This window comes from Bufo gargarizans, chromosome 8, assembly GCF_014858855.1.
Source record: "Bufo gargarizans isolate SCDJY-AF-19 chromosome 8, ASM1485885v1, whole genome shotgun sequence".
Classification (NCBI taxonomy): Eukaryota; Metazoa; Chordata; class Amphibia; order Anura; family Bufonidae; genus Bufo; species Bufo gargarizans.
Window position 1 is genome coordinate 191689257 of NC_058087.1, and position 27698 is coordinate 191716954.

The 27698-nt window shown below is 45.6% G+C and overlaps 1 protein-coding gene across 2 annotated transcripts in view; it reads left to right on the forward strand.

The window, feature by feature from the left end:
- Window positions 1-27698, forward strand: part of LOC122945654 — a 62664-nt gene that overhangs the window by 22800 nt on the left and 12166 nt on the right. For both annotated transcript variants that reach the window (XM_044304788.1, XM_044304789.1), the window contains 9 exons: window positions 3398-3751; window positions 4082-4456; window positions 12795-13088; window positions 13656-14006; window positions 16155-16307; window positions 18195-18572; window positions 23034-23339; window positions 25433-25780; window positions 27122-27424. In XM_044304788.1, coding sequence (XP_044160723.1) covers window positions 3398-3751; window positions 4082-4456; window positions 12795-13088; window positions 13656-14006; window positions 16155-16307; window positions 18195-18572; window positions 23034-23339; window positions 25433-25780; window positions 27122-27424 — 2862 coding nt within the window. The remainder of the gene's footprint in view (window positions 1-3397; window positions 3752-4081; window positions 4457-12794; window positions 13089-13655; window positions 14007-16154; window positions 16308-18194; window positions 18573-23033; window positions 23340-25432; window positions 25781-27121; window positions 27425-27698) is intronic.

Sequence of the window (27698 nt, forward strand, 5' to 3'; positions counted from 1 at the left end):
GCGAGAGCCAAGATTTCCTGTGAACGCGCGCACACAGGCGCGCGCGTTCACAGGAATTGAAGGTAAGCGACTGGATCTCCAGCCTGCCAGCGGCGATCGCTCGCTGGCAGGCTGGAGATGTGATTTTTTTTAACCCCTAACAGGTATATTAGACGCTGTTTTGATAACAGCGTCTAATATACCTGCTACCTGGTCCTCTGGTGGTCCCTTTTGATTGGATCGACCACCAGAGAACACAGGTAGCTGTGTAAAGTACCACAAAACACTACACTACACCCCCCCCTGTCACTTATTAACCCCTTATGAGCCCCTGATCACCCCATATAGACTCCCTGATCACCCCCCTGTCATTGATCACCCCCCTGTCAGGCTCCGTTCAGACGTCCGTATGATTTTTACGGATACATGGATCGGATCCACAAAACGCATACGGACGTCTGAATGGAGCCTTACAGGGGTGTGATCAATGACGGGGGTGATCAACCATATAGATTCCCTGATCACCCCCCTGTAAGGCTCCATTCAGACGTCCGTATACGTTTTGTTGATCCGATCCATGTATCCGTGGATCCGTAAAAATCATACAGACGTCTGAATGGAGCCTTACAGGGGGGTGATCACCCCATATACACTCCCTGATCACCCCCCTGTCATTGATCACCCCCCTGTAAGGCTCCATTCAGACATTTTTTTTGGCCCAAGTTAGCGGAAATTATTATTATTATTATTTTTTTTTTTTTTCTTACTAAGTCTCATATTCCACTAACTTGTGTCAAAAAATAAAATCTCACATGAACTCACCATACCCCTCACGGAATCCAAATGCGTAAAATTTTTTAGACATTTATATTCCAGACTTCTTCTCATGCTTTAGGGCCCCTAAAATGCCAGGGCAGTATAAATACCCCACATGAGACCCCATTTCTGAAAGAAGACACCCCAAGGTATTCGCTGAGGGGCATATTGAGTCCATGAAAGCTTGAAATTTTTGTCCCAAGTTAGCGGAAAGGGAGACTTTGTGAGAAAATACAAAAAAAATCAATTTCCACTAACTTGTGCCAAAAAAAAAAAATTCTATGAACTCGCCATGCCCCTCATTGAATACCTTGGTGTGTCTTCTTTCCAAAATGGGGTCACATGTGGGGTATTTATACTGCCCTGGCTTTTTAGGGGCCCGAAAGCGTGAGAAGAAGTCTGGGATCCAAATGTCTAAACATGCCCTCCTAAAAGGAATTTGGGCCGCTTTGCGCATCTAGGCTGCAAAAAAGTGTCACATATCTGGTATCGCCGTACTCAGGAGAAGTTGGGGAATGTGTTTTGGGGTGTCATTTTACATATACCCATGCTGGGTGAGATAATATCTTGGTCAAATGCCAACTTTGTCTAAAAAAATGGGAAAAGTTGTCTTTTGCCAAGATATTTCTCTCACCCAGCATGGGTATATGTAAAATGATACCCCAAAACACATTCCCCAACTTCTCCTGAGTACGGCGATACCAGATGTGTGACATTTTTTTGCCGCCTAGGTGGGCAAAGGGGCACACATTCCAAAGTGCACCTTTAGGATTTCACCGGTCATTTTTTACACATTTTGATTTCAAACTACTTACCACACATTAGGGCCCCTAGAATGCCAGGGCAGTATAACTACCCCACAAGTGACCCCATTTTGGAAAGAAGAGACCCCAAGGTATTCCGTGAGGGGCATTGCGAGTTCCTAGAATTTTTTATTTTCTGTCACAAGTTAGCGGAAAATGATGATTTTTTATTTTTATTTTTTTTTTTCTTACAAAGTCTCATATTCCACTAACTTGTGACAAAAATAAATAAATTCTAGGAACTCGCCATGCCCCTCACGGAATAACTTGGGGTGTCTTCTTTCCAAAATGGGGTCACTTGCGGGGTAGTTATACTGCCCTGGCATTCTAGGGGCCCATATGTGTGAGAGGTAGTTTGCAATCAAAATGTGTAAAAAATGACCGGTGAAATCCGAAAGGTGCACTTTGGAATGTGTGCCCCTTTGCCCACCTTGGCTGCAAAAAAGTGGCACACATCTGGTATCGCCGTACTCAGGAGAAGTTGGGGAATGTGTTTTGGGGTGTCATTTTACATATACCCATGCTGGGTGAGAGAAATATCTTGGTCAAATTCCATCTTTGTATAAAAAAATTGGAAAAGTTGTCTTTTGCCAAGATATTTCTCTCACCCAGCATGGGTATATGTAAAATGACACCCCAAAACACATTCCCCAACTTCTCATGAGTACGGCGATAACAGATGTGTGCCACTTTTTTGCAGCCAAGGTGGGCAAAGGGGCACACATTCCAAAGTGCACCTTTCGGATTTCACCGGTCATTTTTTACACATTTTGATTGCAAACTACTTCTCACGCATTTGGGCCCCTAGAATGCCAGGGCAGTATAACTACGCCACAAGTGACCCCATTTTGGAAAGAAGACACCCCAAGGTATTTTGTGATGGGCATAGTGAGTTCATGGAAGTTTTTATTTTTTGTCACAAGTTAGTGGAATATGAGACTTTGTATGGAAAAAAAAATCCCCCCAAAACATCATCATTTTCCGCTAACTTGTGACAAAAAATAAAAAGTTCTATGAACTCACTATGCCCATCAGCGAATACCTTAGGGTGTCTACTTTCTGAAATGGGGTCATTTGTGGGGTTTTTCTACTGTCTGGGCATTGTAGAACCTCAGGAAACATGACAGGTGCTCAGAAAGTCAGAGCTGCTTCAAAAAGCGGAAATTCACATTTTTGTACCATAGTTTGTAAACGCTATAACTTTTACCCAAACAATTTTTTTTTTGCCCAAACATTTTTTTTTAATCAAAGACATGTAGAACAATACATTTAGTGAAAAATGTATATATGGATGTCGTTTTTTTGCAAAATTTTACAGCTGAAAGTGAAAAATTTCATTTTTTTGCAAAAAAATCGTTACATTTCGATTAATAACAAAAAATGTAAAAATGTCAGCAGCAATGAAATACCACCAAATGAAAGCTATATTAGTGAGAAGAAAAGGAGGTAAAATTCATTTGGGTGGTAAGTTGCATGACCGAGCAATAAACGGTGAAAGTAGTGTAGTGCAGAAGTGTAAAAAGTGGTCTGGTCATTAAGGGGGGTTTCAGCTAGTGGGGTTGAAGTGGTTAATAATAAATAATAATAATGCATAAACAGATCAATTAATGACAGTTTGCAAATACCTTGTCCTGGGGTACAATGGCTGACTTGTGGACATACTTCGAACTCACTTGTTGGCTTTTTACTGTCATATTGTGGTTTTGCTTTTAATTTGCGACTTTCCAGCACACCAGATATCATACTGGTCTCAAATTTGTTTGCAGGTTTACAATAATTAATTTCTTTTTTTATTGCAGATTTTCCCTGGCGTCCCCAGATTGGAGACTATATAGAAAGTGTTAGCCAGGATGATACGATTATTTTCAAGTGTTCTGTATCAAATTATTTTCCTGATGCATTAACTGTAAAGTGGTTTGAGAAGGAGAAAGATTGTCCAGATTTAATAGAAGTTACAGAATCTGAGAAATATACAATTCCAAAAATGATATCAAACAGAACAGACAAGAAAACTTTCACTGCAATGTCTCGTTTGTCTGTGAAGAAATCACTCGTGACAGATAAAGACGTGGGTCTAGTCTGCAGAGTGGATCACCCCAGCTTGGAAAAACCAATCGAGGCCAAGACTGTGTCAGTGCAGCCCAGAGACACCGGTAAATCTTCTCTATGGCTTAAAGGCCTCCAGTTAGTTAAATGCTAATTAAAATACAATGTACATCCAGCAAGTGTAAGTACGTTTTTCCCCATTTAATGCACAGATTTTATTTCTCTGGTTATAACAACTTCATTAAGGATGACATTATTTAAGACGTTTTTATAGTCACTGAGGTTATAACATCTTCCATAAAATTATTTATAGTAAATTTTGCCTTTAAAGATCTTTTGTTTTTTATTTTTTCAGAAATTCTCCACTTTTCCTGGAGCAAATCTAACCTAACCAAATATAAAAACAATTGGTTTCCATTCATTTTCTTATTCCACAGGCGTCCAGGTTTTTTTTGTTAACAACATCCAGGGACCCCAGAAGTGGTATGGAGGGGAGAAGGTGATCTTGTACTGTGCAGCTTCATATTGTACTGAGAACACCCAGGTGATATGGATTGTGACGGGAAAAGATGGGGCAGAACATGAAATATGTGAGGATTCTGGAGGTGTGAGGAAAGATGGCGGTCAGTGTCCAGGCTACTTGGCTCATAGAGAGAGGACGGACATATCTGATATACCAGGTCTCCTGGATGTCACCAGTTGTCTCAGCTTCACACCTTATGTTTCTAAACACAAAGATATCACAATAAGCTGCAAAATCACCTGTGACGGGAGAAGCAAGCAGAAGACTTTCCAGCGGAAACAGCTTTTTGGTGAGAAACATTTACTAATAACAGTAAATAATCGTTACATGAAGATTTAGTATACAGACTATAGGTTTTGACTCTGCTTTAATTTGTGAATGGGTGTGACACTCCTTTCTGGAAATGATGTGGGTCCAATAGTTGCAACGGATTTGGCTAAACCAAGATGCAAAGTGTAGGAGATTCCCCTGTGTTAAACCTTTAAACCCTGTGCCGGATCTGGACTTCACTGCAGTTAAATGCCAGATTGATAATCCCAGAAGTAGCCACATTACCAACAGATGACACTGGGAAGTAGTAAATACTTGTCAGGCAAAGGTTGGTGGCAGACAGCATTCTGGCACAAAGGTGGTCACCCATAGGTCAGGTCCTTAAAGAATCAGTGCCAACAGAACAGTGGTTGGGAAGCAGATGTATTAGCAAGCGCTGGCCGATGGAGGCACTTCAGTATGGGTGGGCAGGAGAGAGAAGGATTGTAGCCCCAAGGTGAGTGGAGCAGGATGATGTGACTTGTTTTACACAGGACTTTAAAACGTTAACTTATCAACTGAATATTAACCTCCTAACAGTCACGTTAAAATTGAAAAATGTTATTTCTCGCCCAATTTCCTTGGGGGACACAGAAGACCTTGGGTATAGCTCATCTCCCTAGGAGGCGTGACACTAAGTGAAAACTGTTAAGCCCCTCCTCCATCAGCTATACCCTCAGCCTGGAGAGAGAGACTGCCAGTTTTTGCTTAGTGTCCAAGGAGGCAAGACACTCCCTGCTCTGCAGGGCTGTTTTCTCCTTGTTTAAATTTTGATTTTTACTTTTTCTTCCAGATCATCAGGGACAACAGAGTCGCACTAGACCTCTCTGTTTCTCCCGGGGTTGAGCTGCGCCAGTGCCGGTCACCCGCACTGCTGCCTCCCCCACAGAAGACAAGGTGGATCAGGGCAGCCCAGCTCCCCTACATCCCGCCAGCGCAAGGGTCGCCCGCACGCCAAGTCCCTCTCCCAGCGTCCTGCCACTACGGTGCCAGTAGCTGAAGGGGCGACCCTGCTGGAATGGACCGAGGGTGAAGACGACTATGGTGAGAGAGTGGCTTCTCCAGCCCTACGTCCCCCACCCCCCACCCTGGTCTCCTGCGTGCTTGACCCCCCATACTTGGACCCTTCGGTCACTGCTGGACCTAGGCTGGCCCCTGGGGTGCTGCGGGGCGACATTCCACTCCCTGCTCCCTCCCCTCCCTTCTGGCCCTCATGGGACATTTTAGCAGCAGAATGCTGCGAATAGGCAGCCACATCGCCTCCCTTCACATATCAGCGTCCCTCCTGGAACGCTGTGCTCACATCCTCACGGGCACCCGGTCTCAGGGTCCCCCCATCCCCTCACCGATGCGCTGCTCTGGACCGGGGGCCTTTTCCTGACGGCAGTGCTGCTTGGGCGACCGCACCTCCGGCGCTTCTAACCGAGCCGCACCTCCACGGGCCCCTGACTTCCGGTCCGCGGGGTGGGCTTCCGCGGCCGGTTTGTCCAGGCAGTCCGCTCCGGTTTCCTGTGCGGCCCCGGTCAGCCGGGTGCCGCAGAAAATTTAGGCCCCGGCTTCACGGCCTGCTAGGCCGCAAACTTCCGGCCTCTGTTGGAGGGGGCGGGAACTTCTCCGGGCGCGAATTCTTCCCGCCTGGAGGTTCCCCGCCCCCAGGGGATCGCGGCGCCGCCTCCTCCACCCTTCCAGGTTGGTGGCTGTTAACCCTTCGGGTACCGGCCCCCGTGCTTCTGTTTGTTTTGCTCGGCTGATGGGCCTATATGGCTGGCGCGCCCCCCCCTCTACTTCTATGCTGGGCACCTGTATGGTGGCACTTCTTTCTGCCTCAGTGAGGCTATTTTTTATTTGGGAATGCATAACATGGTTAAGCTAATGGATTTCTTGTGCGCTGCGCAGGACGCTGCAGCCTTATCTCAGTAGCGCCGCCTGTATGCGTGCTGCTTCCATGAGCGGCATGGTGTCGCACTCCCCGGCTGGTGCATGCTTCCCTTCTTTAGCCCTCTCCGGGATGCAGCGCTGGCCAAGTGCATGCGCCCTCCAGCTATGGTAACTGCCATGTGCAGACAACCCCTTCCTAGGCGAAATACTGCACTCTCTCGGGATGCAGGCTTGCCTGGTGCATGACCCCCCGCTTAGGTGGAATACTGCACTCTCACCGAATACGGTGTTGGCCATGTGCACGAGAACGCTGCACTCGTTGGATTCGCTGCAGGCCATGTGCACGAGAACGCTGCACTCGTTGGATTCGCTGCAGGCCATGTGCACAACCCCCTTCCATAGGCGGAATGCTGCACTCATTGGATTCGTTGCCGGTCTTGTGCATGTCCTCCTTCCATAGGTGGACTCTGCACTCTCGCCAGATACGGTGTTGGTCTGGTGCACGACCCCCCTTCCATAGGGGACCTCTGCATTTTCACTGGATTCACTACCGGCCATGTGCGTGATTCCTTTCCATAGGCGAAATCGCTGCTCTCACTGGATTTGATACCGGCCATGTGCATGACCCCCTTCCATAGGCGGAATGCTGCACTCACTGGATTCGCTGCCGGTCTTGTGCATGACCCCCTTCCATAGGCGGAATGCTGCACTCACTGGATTCGCTGCCGGTCTTGTGCATGACCCCCTTCCATAGGCGGAATGCTGCACTCACTGGATTCGCTGCCGGTCTTGTGCATGACCCCCTTCCATAGGCGGAATGCTGCACTCACTGGATTCGCTGCCGGTCTTGTGCATGACCCCCTTCCATAGGCGGAATGCTGCACTCACTGGATTCGCTGCCGGTCTTGTGCATGACCCCCTTCCATAGGCGGAATGCTGCACTCACTGGATTCGCTGCCGGTCTTGTGCATGACCCCCTTCCAGGGGCGGAATGCTGCACTCACTGGATTCGCTGCCGGTCTTGTGCATGACCCCCTTCCTCTAGGCGGAATACTGCACTTCATTGGTTATGGTGCTGGGCAGCCGGCCATGTGCATTACCCCCTTCCATAGGCGGTATGCTGCATTCTCATTGGATTCGCTGCCGGCCTTGGGCATGCCTTCTTCCCTCAAGCGCCATGCATACACCCTCACTGACTGGGGTCGTTCTCTCGCTGATAAGTTGCTGGCCGCGTGCAGGACCCCCTTCCATGGTGGGATGCTTGCAACTCACTAAATCCACTGCCGGCCATATACATGTTCCCCCTTCCGTGGGCGGTGTACGGCACTCTTACTGGATTCGCTGCCGGCCATGGACATGTCTCCTTTCCTCAGGCAACATACACACACTCTCACTGACTGTGTTTGTTCTCTCGCCAGTGTGCTGCTGGCCAGGTGCCTGACCCCCATCCATGGCGGGGTGCTCGCATTCTCCCTGGTTGCAATACTGGCCATGGGCATGGCTCCCCCTTCTGGGCAGCATACTGCACTCTCACCAGATACGTTGCTGGCCTCTAAGATGGGTGAAATGCTTGCACTCCCATTGGATACGGTGCTGGCCTTGTGCGTGACCACCCCTCATTCCATGGGTGGACTTTTTGTACGCTCACAGGACTCACACCTGTCCTTGTATGTGCTGTGCTGGACTTGTACTTGTCCCCATTCATTGGCGAAGTAGTTGTACTCTCACAAAATTCGGTGTTTGGTGGATTATTGCACACTCACTTAATGTTAGGATTACCCTGTGCATGTCCCCTTTTCACTAGGTGGACGTCCTGCTGGATGCGGTGTGGCCATGTGCATGGCCCTCTTCTGGGTGGAATATGGTATGTCTTCCTTCTCTGAAGTAGGTGCTGGTCTTGGGCATCACCCCCTTGTTGGGCGGGCTTTGCACGCTTGCTGCCCGCACTGTTTGCCAAGTACATTGCCCTCTCTTCTGGGCAGACTGCTTGCGCTCCGTCGCATGCCATACTAGTCTTGTGTGTGTCCCCCCTCCCGGTTGCACTTTGCACTTCTGTGGGGCTCTGTGGCTGGCCCTCCTTGCTGTATGACTATTTCGCAGTGGGCGGACACTCTTGGGGGCTGCTACTCTGTGCGTTGTTGGGCCGTGTATGACTTCTCCTTCCGTAGGTGGGTTGGCTTTCTCACTGCTTATGGGGCTGCTTGTACGTATGCCTCCATTCTTCCTGCGACTTGTCGTTTTTCTCTTGGGATACGGTGATTGCCGCCGGCCTGGCACTCTTCTCTGAGGAGATCTTTCTGTTCACCTGGCCTGGATGGGCTCTATTGTTCTCTACTGCAGCGAGCTGGGTGGTATCCGTTCTCTGTTCGGAGGGTATATTTGGTGTTTCCGTTGTGACGGTATCCACCATATTCGTTGGCCCTTCCGTCTGGGGAGTGTTTGTGGTTCCTGGATGCGTACCCATTAGTTACCCTGTGGCGTTGCTTCCCAGCGCAAGCTGTCACATGGTCGAGAGCGCTGTCTCCAGCGTCCCTCGCAGTCTACGTTGGCTCTGGCCGGATTACGGTTCCCTCGCCTGTTGCCATTCCTCCTCTTGGATGCGTTTTGGTTTGAGTCCTTCCTGTTGGCACCCTCCGTGCTTCAGTTTGTTTTGCTACCAGGTTCTAGCCGCTCTTTTTGAGCAGGTCGCCCAACTTCTCTTGGTTGCTCGATTACCGAGGTCAGGGACCTCCACTTTCGATTCGTTAGGGTATTCGCCTTCTGCGAATTGGTGAGCCGGACATCTCGGAGTAGCGGAGTTCTGCTTTTTGAGCGGTCCTGTGGCTTCCCTGTTGCCCACTCCTCCTTGCGGTTGGAGGGTGTCATCCGTCTTCTCGGCTATTTTTTCTCTCGACGGCTCTGTTTTGGCTTCTCCTGGGTCAGTTTCACTCCGATGTGGCTTCTGCCCCGGCCAGGCTTCAGGGGCTGTTCCTTCACTGCCCTCCCCCCTGGGGAGACCATGGTTGTTCATATGGATGGTCCCGGTGTTCCTTATGACCTCGTACTGTCTCCATTGTTCACACTGGCTGTACTAGCTGTGTGCCTATTACCGGGTTTGCCGCATTCTGTCCTCCCGCTGGGTGCAGATTACTTTTACCATTCTGGGCGCTGGTCCTGCTTGGACTTTACCTTCTCGGTAACCTGGCGTGCCTACTTTCTTCTGTCAAGATTACCCTTCAAGCCCCCTCTTCGGGTCTGTAGAACACCTTCCTGTGGTGGCTACAACGACAAGGACTTTAGCCTGACTTGTCCTGGAGTCTGTTGGAAACTGGCCGGGTCCCTTTCGGTTCCTTCCGTTTGTCCATCTGCTCCCCCACTCCGCGTGGATTCGGGACGGCGTTGCTCGGGGGCCGACGGGACCAGTTTTCCCAACCTTTTTGCCGTGTCACTGATTTGCGCTTACTCGCATTGGATTTCCTCCCGTCTGCCCAGACGAGTCCAGCGAGCACACTAGTGTTAGCTCCCGGCCGTGCTTCGTCCAGGTTCTGTTGTCTGACTTAGGGTCTTCCCTGGGGTTCTTTAGGAAGCTGGGCATTCACCCAATTCTGCCTTTCTCTTCCCGTGATTCGGTCTTCTCCAGTCTGGCCTGGACCTGCGACTGGGACTCTGTTACTTGAAGTGTCTGCAGTTTTTTGCTTGGACATCTCCGACTCTTGTCGACGCTTGGTCTCTTGTTTCCAGGAGGTCCGCGCCAAGGTTCACGGCTCCTGTGTGCTTTCCTCCGCTTAACCACATGGCTATTGCTTTGGTTACTGCTCAAGGGCAGGGCTCTGTTTTTTTGGTGTCACCGTTCATTTCACCAGAGCGGTTGGTGCTTCCGGGGCTGGAGGCATGGGCTTCAGCCATGTCATTGTGCAGGGTGGCCACGGTCTTCCTTGCACTCTTTCCCAGGTTTTCCTGGGTGCGTACTCTGGCTTCGGCGGCGGTTGCTGCCTTGGGCCGCCTGGTTTTTGCAGGTGGCATTCCTTGCTGCCTTCGGGTGCTTCGCCTTGGTGCTGTGGTCCCTCCCCTCTTGGACTGCTTTTGAACGTCCCAAGGTCTTCTGTGTCCCCCAAGGAAATTGGGCGAGAAAACGAGATTTTTGTATAACTTACCAGTAAAATCTCTTTCTCGCTCTTTCCTTGGGGGACACAGCACCCACCCATTCATTGGTTTTTTTCTACACGGTTTCCGAGTTTTGTTTACCCGTTGGGTAGTTGGCTTGTTGTTTCCACTGGTTGGACTTTGCCTTTTCTCACTGCTTGGACACGCAACTGGCAGTCTCTCTCTCCAGGCTGAGGGTATAGCTGATGGAGGAGGGGCTTAACAGTTTTCACTTAGTGTCACGCCTCCTAGGGAGATGAGCTATACCCAAGGTCTTCTGTGTCCCCCAAGGAAAGAGCGAGAAAGAGATTTTACTGGTAAGTTATACAAAAATCTCGTTATTTTTTATATTTGTAGATTTTTAAAGGGAGTCTGTCACCAGATTTTGACCTTATAGACCGCTTACATAGCGCTCTAGCATAGCAGTCTATGATTCTAATGGTACCTTTGATGTTTTCTTGTGAAGTTCCCCCAAGGCAAAAACGGACTTTTATTCATATGTAAATTAGGGCGGCGTTCACCTCGTTGGTGCCCAAGCTGTTCTGCTTCTTTTCGGCATATCCCCGCCCCAGCCTCTTCCTCTGCTTCCCCGCTCTTCCTTTGCGTCCTCCTTCTCTGCAGCGAGATCCCGCGCCTGCGTTATCCATAGCTTTGCCGGGGCATGTGCATTGCGATGCCCATTGTGGGCACGGCATCGCAGTAGCTACTGCGCATACCCCTGCCAAGCAATGGAGAGTGCAGGCGCGGGATCTCGCTGCAGAGAACTTGAGAAGGAGGACGATGATGATAATACCCCATTTCTAGCTGTTCCCTTATTCTCCTCCAGACTGAAGAGGGGGGGGGGAGCTGATTTATCCGCTCATATCTCTGGTTTGCTTTGTATTGTTTGAAAGCTGACATTCCAAGCTTCCAGACAATACCAGAAAGACAGCAATTCATTCAGTACAGGGGAGGATATCACTGATAGAAATCGGGATGCTGTGAATGCAGCTAAAAGTAAAAGCAGATTTTACCCGGGATTATTCCTGACTCGATTTCTAACAGTGATTTCTCCTCTGTTGCTTGGGCTAATGCTGTCATTTTGGTCTTGTATGAAAGCCTGTGTCAGCTTTTAAACAATACCAGTTGCATGTTTCTAGCTGCTACCATTTAGGAGATAGCAGCATCTAAAGCAGCCCTCCCCCCCCCCCCCCCTCCATTTTCTGCCGGAGTCCAGCTCCAGAAGAACAGTTAGCTACTTTTCCCACTGCCGGAGCTGGACCCCGGGAAAACAGTTAGGTGGTTAATGGCATAGTCTGTCAGAGGAACGGGATCAATATTGGCAGTGCAGATTCTCCTTAACTTTTCTAAGCATTCAGATTGAATTTTCTAAAACGAATTTTGTCTGGAATCCTCTTTCAGGAAGATATTTGAACTGAACGTGTACATTGTAACATGTTACGTAAGGGGGTCTTGGATCATTAATCTGTTGTGTATGATCCCTGAATATGGACTTCACAATATTTAATTTTTCATTTTAAGATTTGGTATATTTCAGTCATGTTAGTGATTGTTAAGAGAAAAGGAAGGACACACTGCTGCTTTCAAGGCAGAAAAGGTGAAAATGTCAACCTGGCAAGGTAGTTCCCGCTAAATCACTGCATGTTCATGGTGGAGCTTCCGCCAGTGCTGTGTGAGATGATGACTCTACCGAAGCTCTTGACTGTAGAGTCAGAAGGTTTGGAAATTATGCACAGATGACTGGAGGAGAAGGATGGAGGGGTTTCTGCTGCCTGCATGTCTGTCGCCCAGAGAATCAGGATTAGGCCCCATGCACATAACCGTATCCATTTTGTGGTCCACAGATCACAGAGCAGCAAAATACAGATGTGCTCCATGTGCTGTCTGCATTTTATTTGCGGACTCATTGCTTTCAATGAGTCTGTGGTCCACATTTTGCAGATATAGTCTATATTTTGGTAGAACAGACATACGGATGCGAAAAGTACACAGATGATCTTATTACTTGTCCGCAAAATGTGGACCATAGGACCTATTCACTCAAAAAATGTGGATGCAACACGGGCCACATCTAAATTTTGCAGAGTTGTAATTTATGGACCGCAAAACAGATACGGTCATATGCATGGGGCCTTACTGTATTTGGCTTCTCCAGCTGCCTGTACTCCATGTATTAATACATCTTCCTTTTGTTGATGTTCGTGAATATAATCCTATAGTTATGTCTGTTGTCTGAATATAGATATTTTATAATATTAATACAATTATATTAAAGTAGATGTTTCAATTTTTTATACTTTTTATTATTAATTTTACAGCAAAGCCCAAAGTGTTAAATCCTATAAAATTGTCCCTGACCGATTCAGCTGATGTTCTGTGTGCATTGGACATAGAGGAATTTTATCCTTCTGATATCCAGATAAAATGGAACCATCAAGAAAATCCGAGTCCAGATAAAACCGTTAAGAATGCAGGTGGCACTTACAACGTACAAAGCGAATGTAAACTTCCCAGAAGCTTCTTCAAAGACCCACAATTCACTGTGAAAGTTTCCTGGAAACATGAGTCCATGGATCGCTGGGACTGGAGGCAGATGTCTGCTGTGGATAAAGGTACAAGTGTAGCGTCTGCTGATCAATGCGGCCGGATAATCGCTTCAGTTTACATTACATGATTTTACTACAAGTGGACGCTGTTTCTAGATATAAACCTTGTAAGCAGATACAGGAATCGGCCTATGTAGCATGAATTACACTGTTATTCATGCACGCGACCGTACTGTGTTTTGCGGTCCGCAAATTGCCACGGATACCAGCCATGTGCATTTCGCATTTTGCAGAACGGAACATCCCGCCCTATGATAGAAATGACTATACTTGTTTGTAAAGCGGAAAAGAATAGGACATGTTCTATTTGTGTTTTTTTGCAGGGCTGCGGAACAGAGCAACGGATGCGGACAGCACATGGAGCGCTGTCCTCATCTTTTGCAAACCCATTGAAGTGAATGGGTCCGCAAACAAGCCGCAAAAAAAAGGGTCTCAGATGCGGAACAAAACAACGGTCGTGTGAATGAGGCCTTAGTGGGAGATGTTTCTCTGTATCCCATGTTTAGCTAAAAAACTTTGTACAATGCATTTTGTTGTTGATGTGTTCATTGTATATTTTTTGTCATCTTGTAGATTTTCCATGGAAGCCAGAATTACAAGAGATTTCCATTCCCAACCTTCTTGGTGGTATCACAGCTATACTGAAATGTGAGGTGTCTAACGTATTCCCTGATGTAATGAATGTGAAGTGGCTGAAGAGGGAGAAGGACAGTCAAGAATTATTCCCGCTGGTTCTCAGTGACAAATATAGCATTTCAGACATTACACCAGAGCGGCAGACGGATAACACACTCTCATATAAAGCATGCTTAAAGTTTACTCCATCCGTCATCGCGGACCATGGAACAGAGTTCATCTGCAGAGTGGAGCATCCCAGTTTAGAAAAACCAGCAGAAAAGCGCACCGGACCCCTCTCTATACAAGGTGATTCTGAAAGACCCTGTGAATGTATTCTATTGCCATTTCCATATGGCCTTTATAGAAATGTATATTTATTATAAACACCTAATTTATGAGAAGCCAAAAGTTTCACAGCTCAAAGGGGTTGTGTGTCTTACAAAGGTGTAAAATAACAAACTAATACAGTGCTCCCTCAAGATACAAGGGCCTCAGGATACAATATTTTCAACATACAATGGTCTTTTCTGGGCCATCGTAAGTTGAAACTAGACTCAACATTTTTGGTAGTCTAGTAGCTCCTCTGCGGTACTGAATGTTCTGTTCTACCCCCCGTCTGTGCCAGGATGAGCTGCTCTTTTGGATACAAGCTGAGCAGCAAGTCAATTTTATTTTTCTGGTAGATGTATGTACTATGCAAGATCCTGAAGAAGCTCCTGCCCTCAATGTAGAAAGCCATTTACAACTTCCAGCATCTATTCCTGTCTGTTTTACTTAAAGGGGTTGTCCAGGTTCAGAGCTGAACCCGGACATACCCTTATTTTCACCCCGGCAGCCCTCCTGAGCCTGGCATCGGAGCATCTCATGCTCCGATGCGCTCCCGTGCCCTGTGCTAGATCGCGCAGGGCACGGGCTCTTGTGTTTACAATAACACACTGCCGGGCGGTAACTTCTGCCCAGCAGTGTGTTCGGTGACGTCACCGGCTCTGAGGGGCGGGCTTTAGCTCTGCCCTAGCCGTTTTACTGGCTAGGGCAGAGCCAAATCCCGCCCATCAGTGCCGGTGACGTCACCGGGGTTCCTGTCAGCCCCATAGAGAGCCCCGGTACGTCACCGGAACTCAGAAAAATGCCTTTGCCCTGCGCGATTTAGCGCAGGGCAAAGGAGAGCATCGGAGCATGAACTGCTCCGATGCTCATGTCAGGAGGGCTACAGGGGTGAAAATGGAGGGATGTCCAGGTTCAGCTCTGAACCTGGACAACCCCTTTAAGGACTTGCTTTATATGTCTTTGGTTATCTGTCTGTTTTTCCTAAAACTTTACTTTTTTCTGGAATTACATTTTTGGGCTTTGGAACCAATTACTAGTTTTTCATAGAGTTATGGACTAAACTTACAATGGTTTCAAAATTCAATGGTCGTCCTGGAACCAATTAATATTGTAACTTGAAGGACCACTGTACTCCCCTTTCCAGTCCCCCGCCACTCTTGTGCTGCTGCTGTCTGGGCCCTCTGCCTATTTGTATAGTACGGCTTCCAGCAAGGACGTTCAGACATGGATCAGTGATTGGCGGTCGCACTTCCATGTCAAAAGCATCATCAATGAAGGCCTGGGGGGGTTCGGTTACAGGAGTATTAGTAAGGAATATTATAAACTTTTAATAAAATATGCTGAGGTCTGGACAAACCCTTTAACATAGTGGAATACATAAGTGATAATGTACCCCCTTGTATACATTATACGAATTATACCATGGTCGAAGAGATTATGACCGAATTAAACAAACTGGGCCACCTCTTTTTTGATGGTGCTTCATGTCAATCATAAGCATTCATTGTGTGTATTCAGCCACAATACCTCATGGTATTCACCCCCCCCCCCCCCCCCCCCTATGCCAGCCAAAGCTGCCGTCCACAATGCCTACCAGATTAATTCAGATGCCATAGTCAGACTGAACAACACTCACATCCAACTCCTTCCTGCTGCCGGCATCCCAAAACGAAGAGTAGAAAGTGTGGAAACCAGCGGACAACTGCCTCTCCCATGGCCTGTCACCTCTCTGTAATAAATGTCTGCCTCGCTCCACATTGGTGGTTTACTGTGTGACACTGAGTGGTGATAAGAGACATGTCCTGGACACCTTCATCATACGGTGTTTCGACAGTAAACTCTGCAACATGAAACATATTGAGGTCAGTGCCATAAGATGTCTCAGAATAATCTATGGCACACCGGAGATCTGTCTTGCAAAGTGTAGTTTTAATACATCTTGTATATCTTTACATAATCAATTGTCATCCAGATATAAAGAATGAATAGGTAGATTATTGGCCATATAGAAAAGTCCCAATGTTTCGGTCAAAACTGACCTTTTTCAAGGCATCTGTGGCCGGTGCATAATGGAGGCAGTCTGGATGTCTGGAGTGCCATAAGATGGACGTGTGATGTGTTTTCCAGATGTCAAGAGCTCAGCTCCACCTCAGGATAAAAGTCAAACAGATTCTGCTCCTCTGGAAGAAAGTCAAACAGATTCTGCTCCTGAAAAACTGCAAGCAGATTCTGCTCCTCATGATGGGGTTCAGGACTTGGCATCCATAATACCACAGAAAAGTGAGTTTTTGGGCAATCTATTTCTAACAATTATCTTCTACCCTGTGGATATAAGATAACTTTTAATAATCGGAATACCCCTTTAAATTACTATTGAAATCAACTTGTTGTGTGCTCCATACAGGGACGGACTGGGAACTTAAAGTGGCCCTGGAAAAAATACTAAAAGTGGCCCCATTTTGTAGTCGAATCCAAATTGATGGAAGGCAGGGCCAACACAAGTAGGCAGGGCTAGCAATATTATATTGTGGCACATTATACCACCCCAACAGAACCAAATACCACAGTCCATCACAAAATACATCCCTAAAATCTTCCACTGACCGGCCGTGAGAAGGACTCACGTGGCCTCTTGGGCATTGGCCCACAGGGAAATTTCCCTGTAAGGTCTATGGCCAATCCACCCCCTGGCTCCATATTATATAGATATATATAGAGAAAGATCCCCTGTGGCTGTTTTCTGACGATTGCCCTGAACAGGGGACACCATCTATAAACTCTTTCTAAACCAGTAAAGTCACGTTTTTAGGAGCCTAAATTTGTAATGAGTGCCCTCTACCTGCCTTTTTCTGAGGTTGTAATGGAGCTGCGCTCGAGTCTAGAGAGAGGAGATTGTTATGTGGTCATCATTTTATACACCGCTTTCCATGGGCACAGGAACGGGCTGTGGTATTACTGCTTCCTCTTTGTGGTTATCATAGGATTTCTGTAGAACCACAATGACTGGATTTCCTGAGGTTTCAGTCTTGTGGTAGAAATGCTGGATCTAGATGCAGCCAAAGCAACTCTGATTTTAAGAAGTGTTAGGACGGGTTCGCATTGGCGTTATGGAATTCCGTTATAGGTTTGGTTATAACAGAGTTATAACGGAATTTAAGGACGGAATGCAAAATAGCAAGCCTTTAAGAGGCATTCCGTTTTGCTCCGTCCTAATACATGTCTATGGGGAAACGTAATGGTTCAGTTTGTATCTATTATACATGACGGAAAATTCCTCTTAAAGGCTTCCGTTTTGCATTACGTCCTAAATTCCTTTATATTCCGTTATAACAGAAGCTATAACGGAATTCTATGTACCAATGCGAACCCGCCCTTACTGCTGTATGGCCACACGTGCCCTGTTTTTCTTTTTCTGCCGAGCCAAATCAGAAGCCTCACTGTAGAGACAATCGGCCACTCCTGCTTTTTTCATATACTGTAGGTAAAATCAGACCTTGGTGTGGATAGAAGCGCCGCGTGGTCGGGGTTTAGAGGGTAAGGCTGGCTTTATTGCACTCGCTGGCTGATTATTAGTTTTGGAAAGAGAACTGAGCTTCTATTATTCATATTATTTAGTAAGACTGGTTTTTCATATGCCAGCCTTAGTCCAAAGTTCAGAATAAGAAGTAAAAGGTACAGGCATATAAATATTATAATAGATATGTCAAATCTGTGACTGCCCCGTGACATCTAAGCTGAGTAGATTTGAAACAAAAAAAACACTGCAGCATAGCCTACGCCAGTTTCTTCTATAAATTATAGTAAGTCTATCAGGTCACGCTAAGACCTGCACACTATTTCAAAAAGCGGTGAATATAATGTAAATTTAGAAAAACATGCACCAAAATTTGCCACTCTTTGATAACATTTTTCTGGCTCAAGCAGAATGATAAATTCCCTCAAATTGGATCATGCACTTAATAAGGTTTTCCTATCAAAGATGTCTACGGTATATCCAGTAATTATATCACCTCTCATTATAGGGGATCGGACTGTTGTGACCACCACCAAACATAAGCCTGCGGGTCCAGTCCCCATTCCTAGTGGAGAAATGACTGTAAATGTGTAGTCACCATTAACCTTTTGACCATTTGACCTTAGTTTGTCATTTATCTCTTGTTCTGTCAGATTACCAGCAACTCATTGTTGGGGACATCAGAGGAAGGGAACAGTGGACGCATAAGAAAAAGCTATCTCTTCAGTGTCCAGTGTCTTATTGTCCTGAGGATGTTACAGTCGTGTGGACGGTGACTGAGGGGGACGGCAACGTCCAGGACTTATCCAGCTCTGCGGCACAGCCGCTCAGGGAGAGGGAAGCTCTGAAGACTTCTGGTTATTTCCTTGTAAAGGAAACCGATGAGTCTGATGTAGAAGGACTGTTTCATATCACCAGTATAATGACATTTATACCAACAGTGAGGAAACATTATGGATCTCTTATCACCTGCACAGTTACCTCTGATGGTGAAACCAAGACCAAGAAATTTCAGCCGAAATCAGTTAATGGTAAAACTATCTGCATGTGAATGAATCTCCTGTATTAACCTTATGTTAGATGGGTTCCTAGAATGATCAGCGCTATATGTAATTTTAAGCACTGAATGTGGCTCAGACAGGGTGCTGAATCTCCTTAAAAAGACCAGTCCTGTATGGAGAATTATTGGTAATTATCCATGGGAAACCAATATAACATAGTAACACAGTATATAAGGCCGAAAAAAGACATTTGTCCATCCAGTTTGGCCTGTCATCCTGCAAGTTGATCCAGAGGAAGGCAAAAAAAAAACTGAGGTAGAAGCCAATATTCTCCCTGACTCCATTCAGTCCCTGGATCAGCGACCCCTCTCTAGTAGCTATAGCCTGTAATATTATTACGCTCCAGAAATACATCCAGGCCCCTCCTGAATTCCTTTATTGTACTCACCATCACCACCTCCTCAGGCAGAGAGCTCCATAGTCTCACTGCTCTTACCGTAAAGAATCCTCTTCTATGTTTGTGTACAAACCTTCTTTCCTCCAGACGCAGAGGATGTCCCCTCGTCACAGTCACAGTCCTGGGGATAAATAGATGATGGGAGTGATCTCTGTACTGACCCCTGATATATTTATACATAGTAATTAGATCTCCCCTCAGTCATCTTTTTTCTAAAGTGAATAACCCTAATGTTGATAATCTTTCTGCGTCCTGTAGTCCACCCATTCCAGTTATTACTTTAGTTGCCCTCCTCTGGACCCTCTCCAGCTCTGCTATGTCTGCCTTGTTCAAAGGAGCCCAGCACTGTACACAGTCCTCCATGTGTGTTCTGACTAGTGATTTGTAAAGTGGTAGGACTATGTTCTCATCACGGGCGTCTAAGCCCCTTTTGATGCAACCCATTATCTTATTGGCCTTGGCAGCAGCTGCCTGACACTGGTTTTTACAGCTTAGTTTGCTGTTCACTAAAATTCCTAGGTCCTTTTACATGTCAGTGTTACCCAGGGTTTTACCATTTAGTATGTACGGGTGACTTGCATTATTCCTTCCCATGTGCATAACCTTACATTTGTCAGTGTTAAACCTCATCTGTCACTTCTCTGCCCAAGCCTCCAATCTATCCAGATCTCTCTGTAGCTGTATATTGTCCTCTTCTGTGTTAATTACTTTACACAGTTTAGTGTCATCTGCAAAAATTTATATTTTACTGTGCAAGCCTTCTACAAGATCATTAACACATATATTGAAGAGAATAGGGCCTAGTACTGACCCCTGAGGTACTCCACTAGTGACAGTGACCCAATCTAAGTGTGTACCATTAATAACCACCCTCTGTTTTCTATCACTCAGCCAGTTACTTACCCACATACAGACATTTTCTCCCAGTCCGAGCATTCTCATTTTATATACTAATCTTTTATGTGGTACAGTGTCAAATGCTTTGGAGAAGTACAGATATACGACATCCATTGATTCGCCGCTGTCAAGTCTAGAACTTACCTCCTCATAGAAACTGATTAAATTAGTTTGACATGACCGATCCCTCATGAAGCCATGCTGATATGGTGTTATTTGCTTATTTTCATTGAGGTACTCCAAGATAGCATATCTTAGAAAACCTTCAAACAGTTTACCGACGACAGATGTTAAACTTACCGGCCTATAGTTTCCGTGCTCTGGTTTTGTACCCTTTTTGATTGGCACATTTGCTATACGCCAATCCTGTGGAACACTCCCTGTCAGTATAGAGTCCTTAAATATCAGAAATAAGGGTCTGACTATGACATTACTTAATTCTTATAGAATACGGGGGTGTATGCCATCTGGTCCTGGCGATTTGTCTATTTTGATCTTTTTAAGACGCTGTTGTACTTCTTCCTGGGTCAGACAGGGCACTTTTAATGGGGAATTTACTTTTACATTCTGCATTTCATCTGACAGTTTATTTTCTTCAGTGAATACAGTGAAGAAACAAATATTTAATAGCTTTGCTTTCTCCTCATTGCTCTCTGCCACTCCCCCCTCATTACTCTGTAAAGGGCCGACACCTTCAGAGTTATACTTTTTACTATTTATATAATTGAAGAACATTTTAGGGTTAGTTTTGCTCTCTTTGACAATTAGTCACTTGGTCTCTAGTTTGGCTGCTTTTATTTGTTTTTTACATATTCTATTTTTTTCCTTATAATTTTTCAGTGCTTCCACGCTAACCTCCTGTTTTAGTGATTTAAATGCTTTCTTTATGTTATTTATTGCTTCCTTTGCAGTTCTATTTATCCACATTGGTTTCTTCTTGTTCCTTAACCCTTTATTCCCATACGGTATGTACCTCTCACAATTAGATTTTAGGATGCTTTTAAAAATATCCCATTTTGTGGCTGTATTTTTATTTTTGAGGACTTTGTCTCAGTTAGTTAGGCCTATGGCCTCTCTTACATGGCTAAATTTAGCTTTTTTGAAGTTTGGAATTTTTGTTCCTCCCTGTAGAAACGCTCTTTTGAATGATAATTGGAAGGTTATTACTTTATAGTCACTATTTCCCAGGTGTCCCCCGACCTGCACATATGTTGTTCTGTCAGGTCTATTGGTTAATACTAAGTCCAGTATCCATCCCTCTAGTCGGGTCCTGAACCAGTTGGGAAAGGTAATTGTCTTTGGTTTCAGTTTCAGTTTCCCAGTCTATATCTGGGTAGTTGAAGTCCCCCATAATAACCACCTCATTATGATTTGCCGCCTCGTCTATCTCATTTAGTAGTAGATTTTCTGTGGACTCTGGTATATTAGGTGGTTTATAATAAACTCCTATTAGTAATTTATTATTGTTTTTGCCTCCATGTATTTCTACCCACAGCAACTCCACATGTTCATGTCCCTCACTTATATCTTCTCGGACTGTGGGCTTTAGACAGGACTTTACATAAAGGAGAACCCCTCCCCCTCTCCGGTTTTGGCAATCCTTTCTAAACAGACTGTAACCCTGTACATTAACTGCCCAGTCATAGCTATCATCCAGCCGTGTCTCAGTTATTCCCACTGTCATAGCTATCATCCAGCCAAGTTCTCAGTTATTCCCACTGTCATAGCTATCATCCAGCCGTGTCTCAGTTATTCCCACTGTCATAGCTATCATCCAGCCGTGTCTCAGTTATTCCCACTGTCATAACTATCATCCAGCCATGTCTCAGTTATTCCCACTATGTCATAGTTCTCCTCACACATCACTAATTCCAGTTCCCCGGTTTATTAGTCAGGCTTCTGGTATTAGTTTACATACATTTAAGAGGTTTATGTATATTTTTTACCCTACACTTTTCCTTCTGAGCTGTTCTAGTCCCTCCTTCCATTCCTCCCCCAGTCCCACTACCTTGCCCCCGGTCTCTATCTGCACTATCTTCCCCTCCTATAATGTAATTTCCCTCCCCCAGTCCCTAGTTTAAACACTCCTCCAACCTTCTAGCCATCTTCTCCCCCAACACAGCTGCCCCTTCCCCATTGAGGTGCAGCCCGTCCCTATGATAGAGCCTGCAGGCGACAGAGAAGTCGGCCCAGTTCTCCAGGAACCCAAACCCCTCCTTCCTACACCAGTTCTTGAGCCACTTGTTAACCTCCCTAATCTCCCACTGCCTTTCTTGTCTGGCTCGTGGTACGGGTAGTATACCTTTGATGTCCTTGCCCTAAGTTTTTGACCTAAATCCCTAAAATCATTTTTAAGGACGCTCCACCTACCTCTAACTTTGTCATTGATATGGACCATGACCGCTGGATCTTCTCCAGCCCCTCCTAGTGATCTGTCAACCCGATCCGCGATGTGTCGAACTTGAGCGCCAGGAAGACAACACACCGTTTATGATGATCCTGGTCTTTGTGACTGATCGCCCTATCTGTACCCCTAATAATTGAGTCTCTCAATATTCAAAGAGGTATCTCCAAAGGAAGAGAACCAACTTGCTAGCACCGCTTCCTGGAACTGGCTCCCTATGAGTCAAATCCGACTTTCCAACAAGCCTTAAGATTTGACAAGGCAATATAGCCAAGTCAGCCATCCGTAGACAGTTTTTGGGTAGCCCTTATCTCTGAACTCCTGAAGCTAATAAACACTCATTTATGCCATATTCTTACCAACTTGATAAGAGTTTCGCTATAGTGAATGTTTACGATGTCAGGTGTTCAGAGATAAGGGCTACAGATCGATCCATTATAGTGGCAACTTGATGGATTCACTGTGAAACAGAGAGCCTGCTAGTCCACAAATGGACTGAAAGTGAAGCTGTAGAGGTGTCCAAAGCCTTTAAAGCACAAGAAGTGCAGCAGAAATACTAATAGTAAATAAGCAGAACTTTGAAGTCAGCTCTGGATGTGATGGAGTATACGACTTGATGAAGTAATTCCTGCTGACTGATCCTGTACACATATGTATAATCAGTTTTTTCTTTAGCCAATGACAATGCAGACATTTATATACTGTATCTAATATGTTATATATTATCTTCTAGCTAAGCCCCAAGTGTTAGATCCTGTAAAAGCAGCTCTTACGGAGTCCGGGGAGGTGATTTGCGCTCTGACTCTGCAGAACTTTTATCCAAAACATATAACTGTCAAATGGGCAACAGAACAAAATCCACTGAAATCCAAAGAAGATTTCCCGGAAAATGCTGATCACACATATAATGTCTGCAGCCTGTGCACTGTCCAAGGAAGTCTCTTTAAAGATCCGAACTTTAAACTGAGCGTGACCTGGAGTCACAAAACCATGAAGGAAAAGAGAACAAGAGTCCTGTCCTGGAGAGACCTAGCTAACAGTAAGAAAGATACGAAAGACTCTATACCTCTCATATGTTTACAAGGCTGGTGGCCATTTCTTCCACCTTGGTCCACATTTATTATTAATGAAATTTTGCACCAAAAAAATTTAAGAGCAGTTGTTAAGAAGGCACACTCCTAAGTGTGGTGCATTTGGAACTGTATGACTTTTTTATGTATTTTTTTTGCACCAGCTATAAGTTGATTTACATTTGCACCACTGACTTGCTGGTTTGTAACCGTTAGGCTTCATGCACACGGCCGTTGCCCGGCCCGCATACAGCGGGTCAGCAATACACGGGCACCGGCCGTGTGCACCCCACATCACGGATGCGGACTTATTAATTTGAATGGGTCCGCAATCCGGGAGATACGGTGCGATGCGGAACGGAAGCACAGAACGGAAGCACTACGGAGTGTTTCCATGGTGTTTCTGCCTGTGCCTCCGCACCGCAAACATGTTCTATTTTTTGTACAGTGCGGACGGATCACGGACCCATTCAATTTGAATGGGTCTCGATCCGTCCCGTCCGCTGCACGGATGTTGCCCGTGCATGGGGAACCGCAAATTGCGGTCCCCAATGCATGGAACGACCACACAACGGCCGTGTGCATGAGGCCTTACAAAAAATTTACATCTTGACAATGCCAACTTTTCTTGTCTGTTTTCTTTGTTTGGTGTAATAAGGCAAATGCCATCAATTAATGCGTAGATTTGGCACAATTGTAAATGCAACTTCCAAAATTAGGCATAAACTAAACAATCAATGTGGTCCTCTGGCCTCTTCACACTTATGGTCAATGTTTCTTATCAGTATTTGTAAGCCGACTTATAGAAAATCTCTAGTGGAAAGATTTGTACCTCATCAGTGTCCTGGCATTGGCCATCGTCCCCCATTCCTCTTCACTGCACATAGCAGTAAAGGGGGAGTTTGAATGTGGCAGTCAAGCAGATGCTGTGCAGCTTCATTCAATGTCTGTGGCACTGAGTCTGACAAAGTTAGCAAAGTGCTGTAGTTGAGTGTCTCAACCAGTCCTGCAGACTTGGAATGGAGTAGCAGCATGTATGCTGGACTGACACTTAATTTAAGTTTCTCCTTAGTGCAGGGGATGCAGTGAAGAGGAACGGGGCACACTGGACCCTGTTTTTTGTGATCAGTGGGGGTCCCAGTGGTGGGGTCCCCAGGGGTCAGACACATTCCCTATCCTATGTATAGATGATAAATGTAAATTCTAGAAAAACACGTTTAAAGGGGTTGTCCCACAAAAAATATTCTACAGTTTTCAAACCAGCACCTAAATCTGAATTCTTTTGTAGTTGTATGTAATTACAAATTTAGCATAGCCACTGAGTTATTCCATAAAATGTATCTGTACAGCGCCACCTGCTGTTAGTTCTTTTTCTTATTTCTTTGTCCTGCTCACTGAGATGGTCGCACATGCTCAGTTTAATCCTTCAACTGCCTCCTGAGCTGTGATAGGGAGAGCATGGACACGCCCCCTGAGCTGCAGCAGTAAGGACACTCCCCTTGAGCTTTCAGCTTGATATAAATCTAGCAGAGCAATGAATCTGGAGATCTCTGGATCCATGTGAAGTGCAGGGCTGGTTCTTGCTTTGTTAGAAAGAGATTGTCATGTACTAGATCATATCTGTTTTTCATTTTTTGCATAAGTCATGGGATAATCCCTTTAAAGGTTTAATTCACTTCACTTTAATGGGAACAGCACTGACCTAACCAGCTCCGTCCACCACACTACAGGTTTCTGGCTCTGAAGCCACTGCAGATCATCTGATTGGCGAGGGAGCTGGGTGATGGACTCCTGCCAATCAGATATTGATGGCCCATCCTGAGGATAGGCCATCAGTATTAAAGTCCCGGAAAACCCCTTTAATGTCTAGTTAAGACAGGTGAGAACTGGGCAAATCTGTTTCATGAAGACAACACTCATCAGTTACAGTTTATAGATAATTCAGTGTGTGATACATCTAGTCACCCTGTACTATAACATGCACATCCATGTTTCTATGTGGTATAGGTGTAAAGTGAAGACAAATGTGCCAGACGCACTCACTTTCTTTCAATATCTCAAGGTTTTCCGTGGCATCCTGTAATCCAGGAGGTTCCCGTACCTCATGTCCTGATGGGCCAATCAAACACTCTCCAGTACAACATCTCCAGCTATTTCCCTGATGCTGTGACTGTGAGCTGGTATAAGAAGGAGAAGAACGCTCTGGAATCTGCTCCATTACACGGCAATGATAAGTATAAGACATCAGTCACTGAGTCCCAGAGACAGCCGGACTCCACATACTCCTGTACAGCCAGTCTGCTGTTCACCCCGACTCTGAAAGACCAGGAATCAGAAATCATCTGCAGAGTGGAGCATCCCAGCCTGGAGAGACCACTAGAGAGTAGCAGCGGACCCTTACGTGTGCAGGGTGAGTGCATTGGGCATGTCCATTTTACAAGAAGTTTAAAGCGTCCAACTGTTAACATAATTTTAGATCAAACTTCTGCTCATTAGTGTCTTAATATATCTTTATATGGACTGAAACTTTTCTTCTGATACATAGCTCCAAATCCCTTGCATTCAGATAGAATTTAATGATTAAAATTTGTCTTCCTGTAGCCACCACTAGGGGGAGCGCAGGAGCTTATTGCATACTGTGTTATTATTTATTGTCCATTCAAGCAGCTAGAATCATTTACTGCCATGTCCATGCGCATTTATCTGATTCCTGCTATACCAGGGATAGAATCAACCCACAGATCTTCTCCTCTGAGCTGCGCAATCTGCAAGAACGGATATGTAAATCGGGCACAACAATAATGCAAAAAAAAAAATATTGCAACAAACGGATATGCCACTGACTATACTAGCTAGTCATACAAGCAGATATTAAAAGCTGAGACTTTTGTCAATATATTCCTGTCAGGAACACATCGGAGCCCCTCATGCACCACGCCACGGTCTCTCAGCATGGCAAGTGGTCCTACCACTGCGCTAACTATGGTGTGAACACGGTCTGAAGGTGATGAAATCCAGCTCACAGCCAAGCTTCCACACAACCGCATAGCAGGACAACTAATGCAATGTGAATAAAGCAAGACTGTAAGCCTCACCCATATCAGACCGTGTGATGGAGGCTACCAGGTGCAAAAGAGTGTTAAATGCCAGGTGACGGCACATTTAATACATATGGAACAAAATCACAGAAATATAGTGGCCAATATGGGGGAACTGCTCAGACCCCAAACACTGTAGCGTGTTTCTCATTGGGGGAGCAGTCCCACCGCATGTGGACCGCAGCAAACGACAATAATGCAGTGCCATGGAGTCAGGTAATGGAGGTCAAACTGGATTAGGATGTGGTAGAGTAGAGAATTTGAAACCGTAGTAGGGGAAGCTGGATCTCAACAGTTCTAGTATCAAAGCACACCGGTATTAAACAACTTTAAATAGTCCGCCTAGGACTTTGATTGGCAGGAGAGACTCGTGCTCTGCGCATGCGCTGCCTGCCATTACTGTTTGCTCTGGTGTCTGGAGGAGAATTGGCAGTGGAGCATAGTCAGGTAAGTGCATGACACCACGCAGGGACTTGGATCTGGAGTGGACATCCTCTCTAGGGTATAATCGCATGTTTGTTGACTTGTTTATTGACTTTTTCAGATTTCAGCATATACTTTCAATTCAGATCTGGCTGCAGAGTTTTTGCATGCTTTCTCCCTCAAAAATACACTAAAACTCTGTCTCCTTGAATCTTTTCATTATTTTCTAGGTCAGCCAAAGAATAGAAAACCGGTCAAAATAACGCTGGGCAGAGAAGAGGTGAAATATTCTCTGATTCTAGAGACCTTCTATCCCAGAGATATCCAGATAAAGTGGACTTGTGGATCGGACCAAGTGACACAGACCCACCCAGAAAGATATACACATAACAAGGATAAATCATATTCTGTTACCAGTGAATGTACAGTGTCTGAGGAGGTGATGAAGAACCCCAACTTCAAAACCTGTGTGACGTGGAGCCATGAGTCCATGGATGACCCTGGGAGCAGAGAGGTGTCTATAAGAGATAAAGGTGAGAGACGAAGAGAAGGGAACAGGTATAATTAGAATTATACCAATGAGACTTTACAAATAGAGAGCAAGACACTGAGGCTGGAGAACATTGCTCCAAAGTGATGAAGATTTAATGTACCATCCATTAAATATGGTGCAGCTCACGGCTCAAGATACACTCCCTTATGTCACTTCATGTCCACTGTACGTGGTCACCAGTATTTTGCGAGGGAGGTGGGGGGGGGGGGAATTGTGCAACTCCATAATAATATAATACAGATGATAATAAGTTA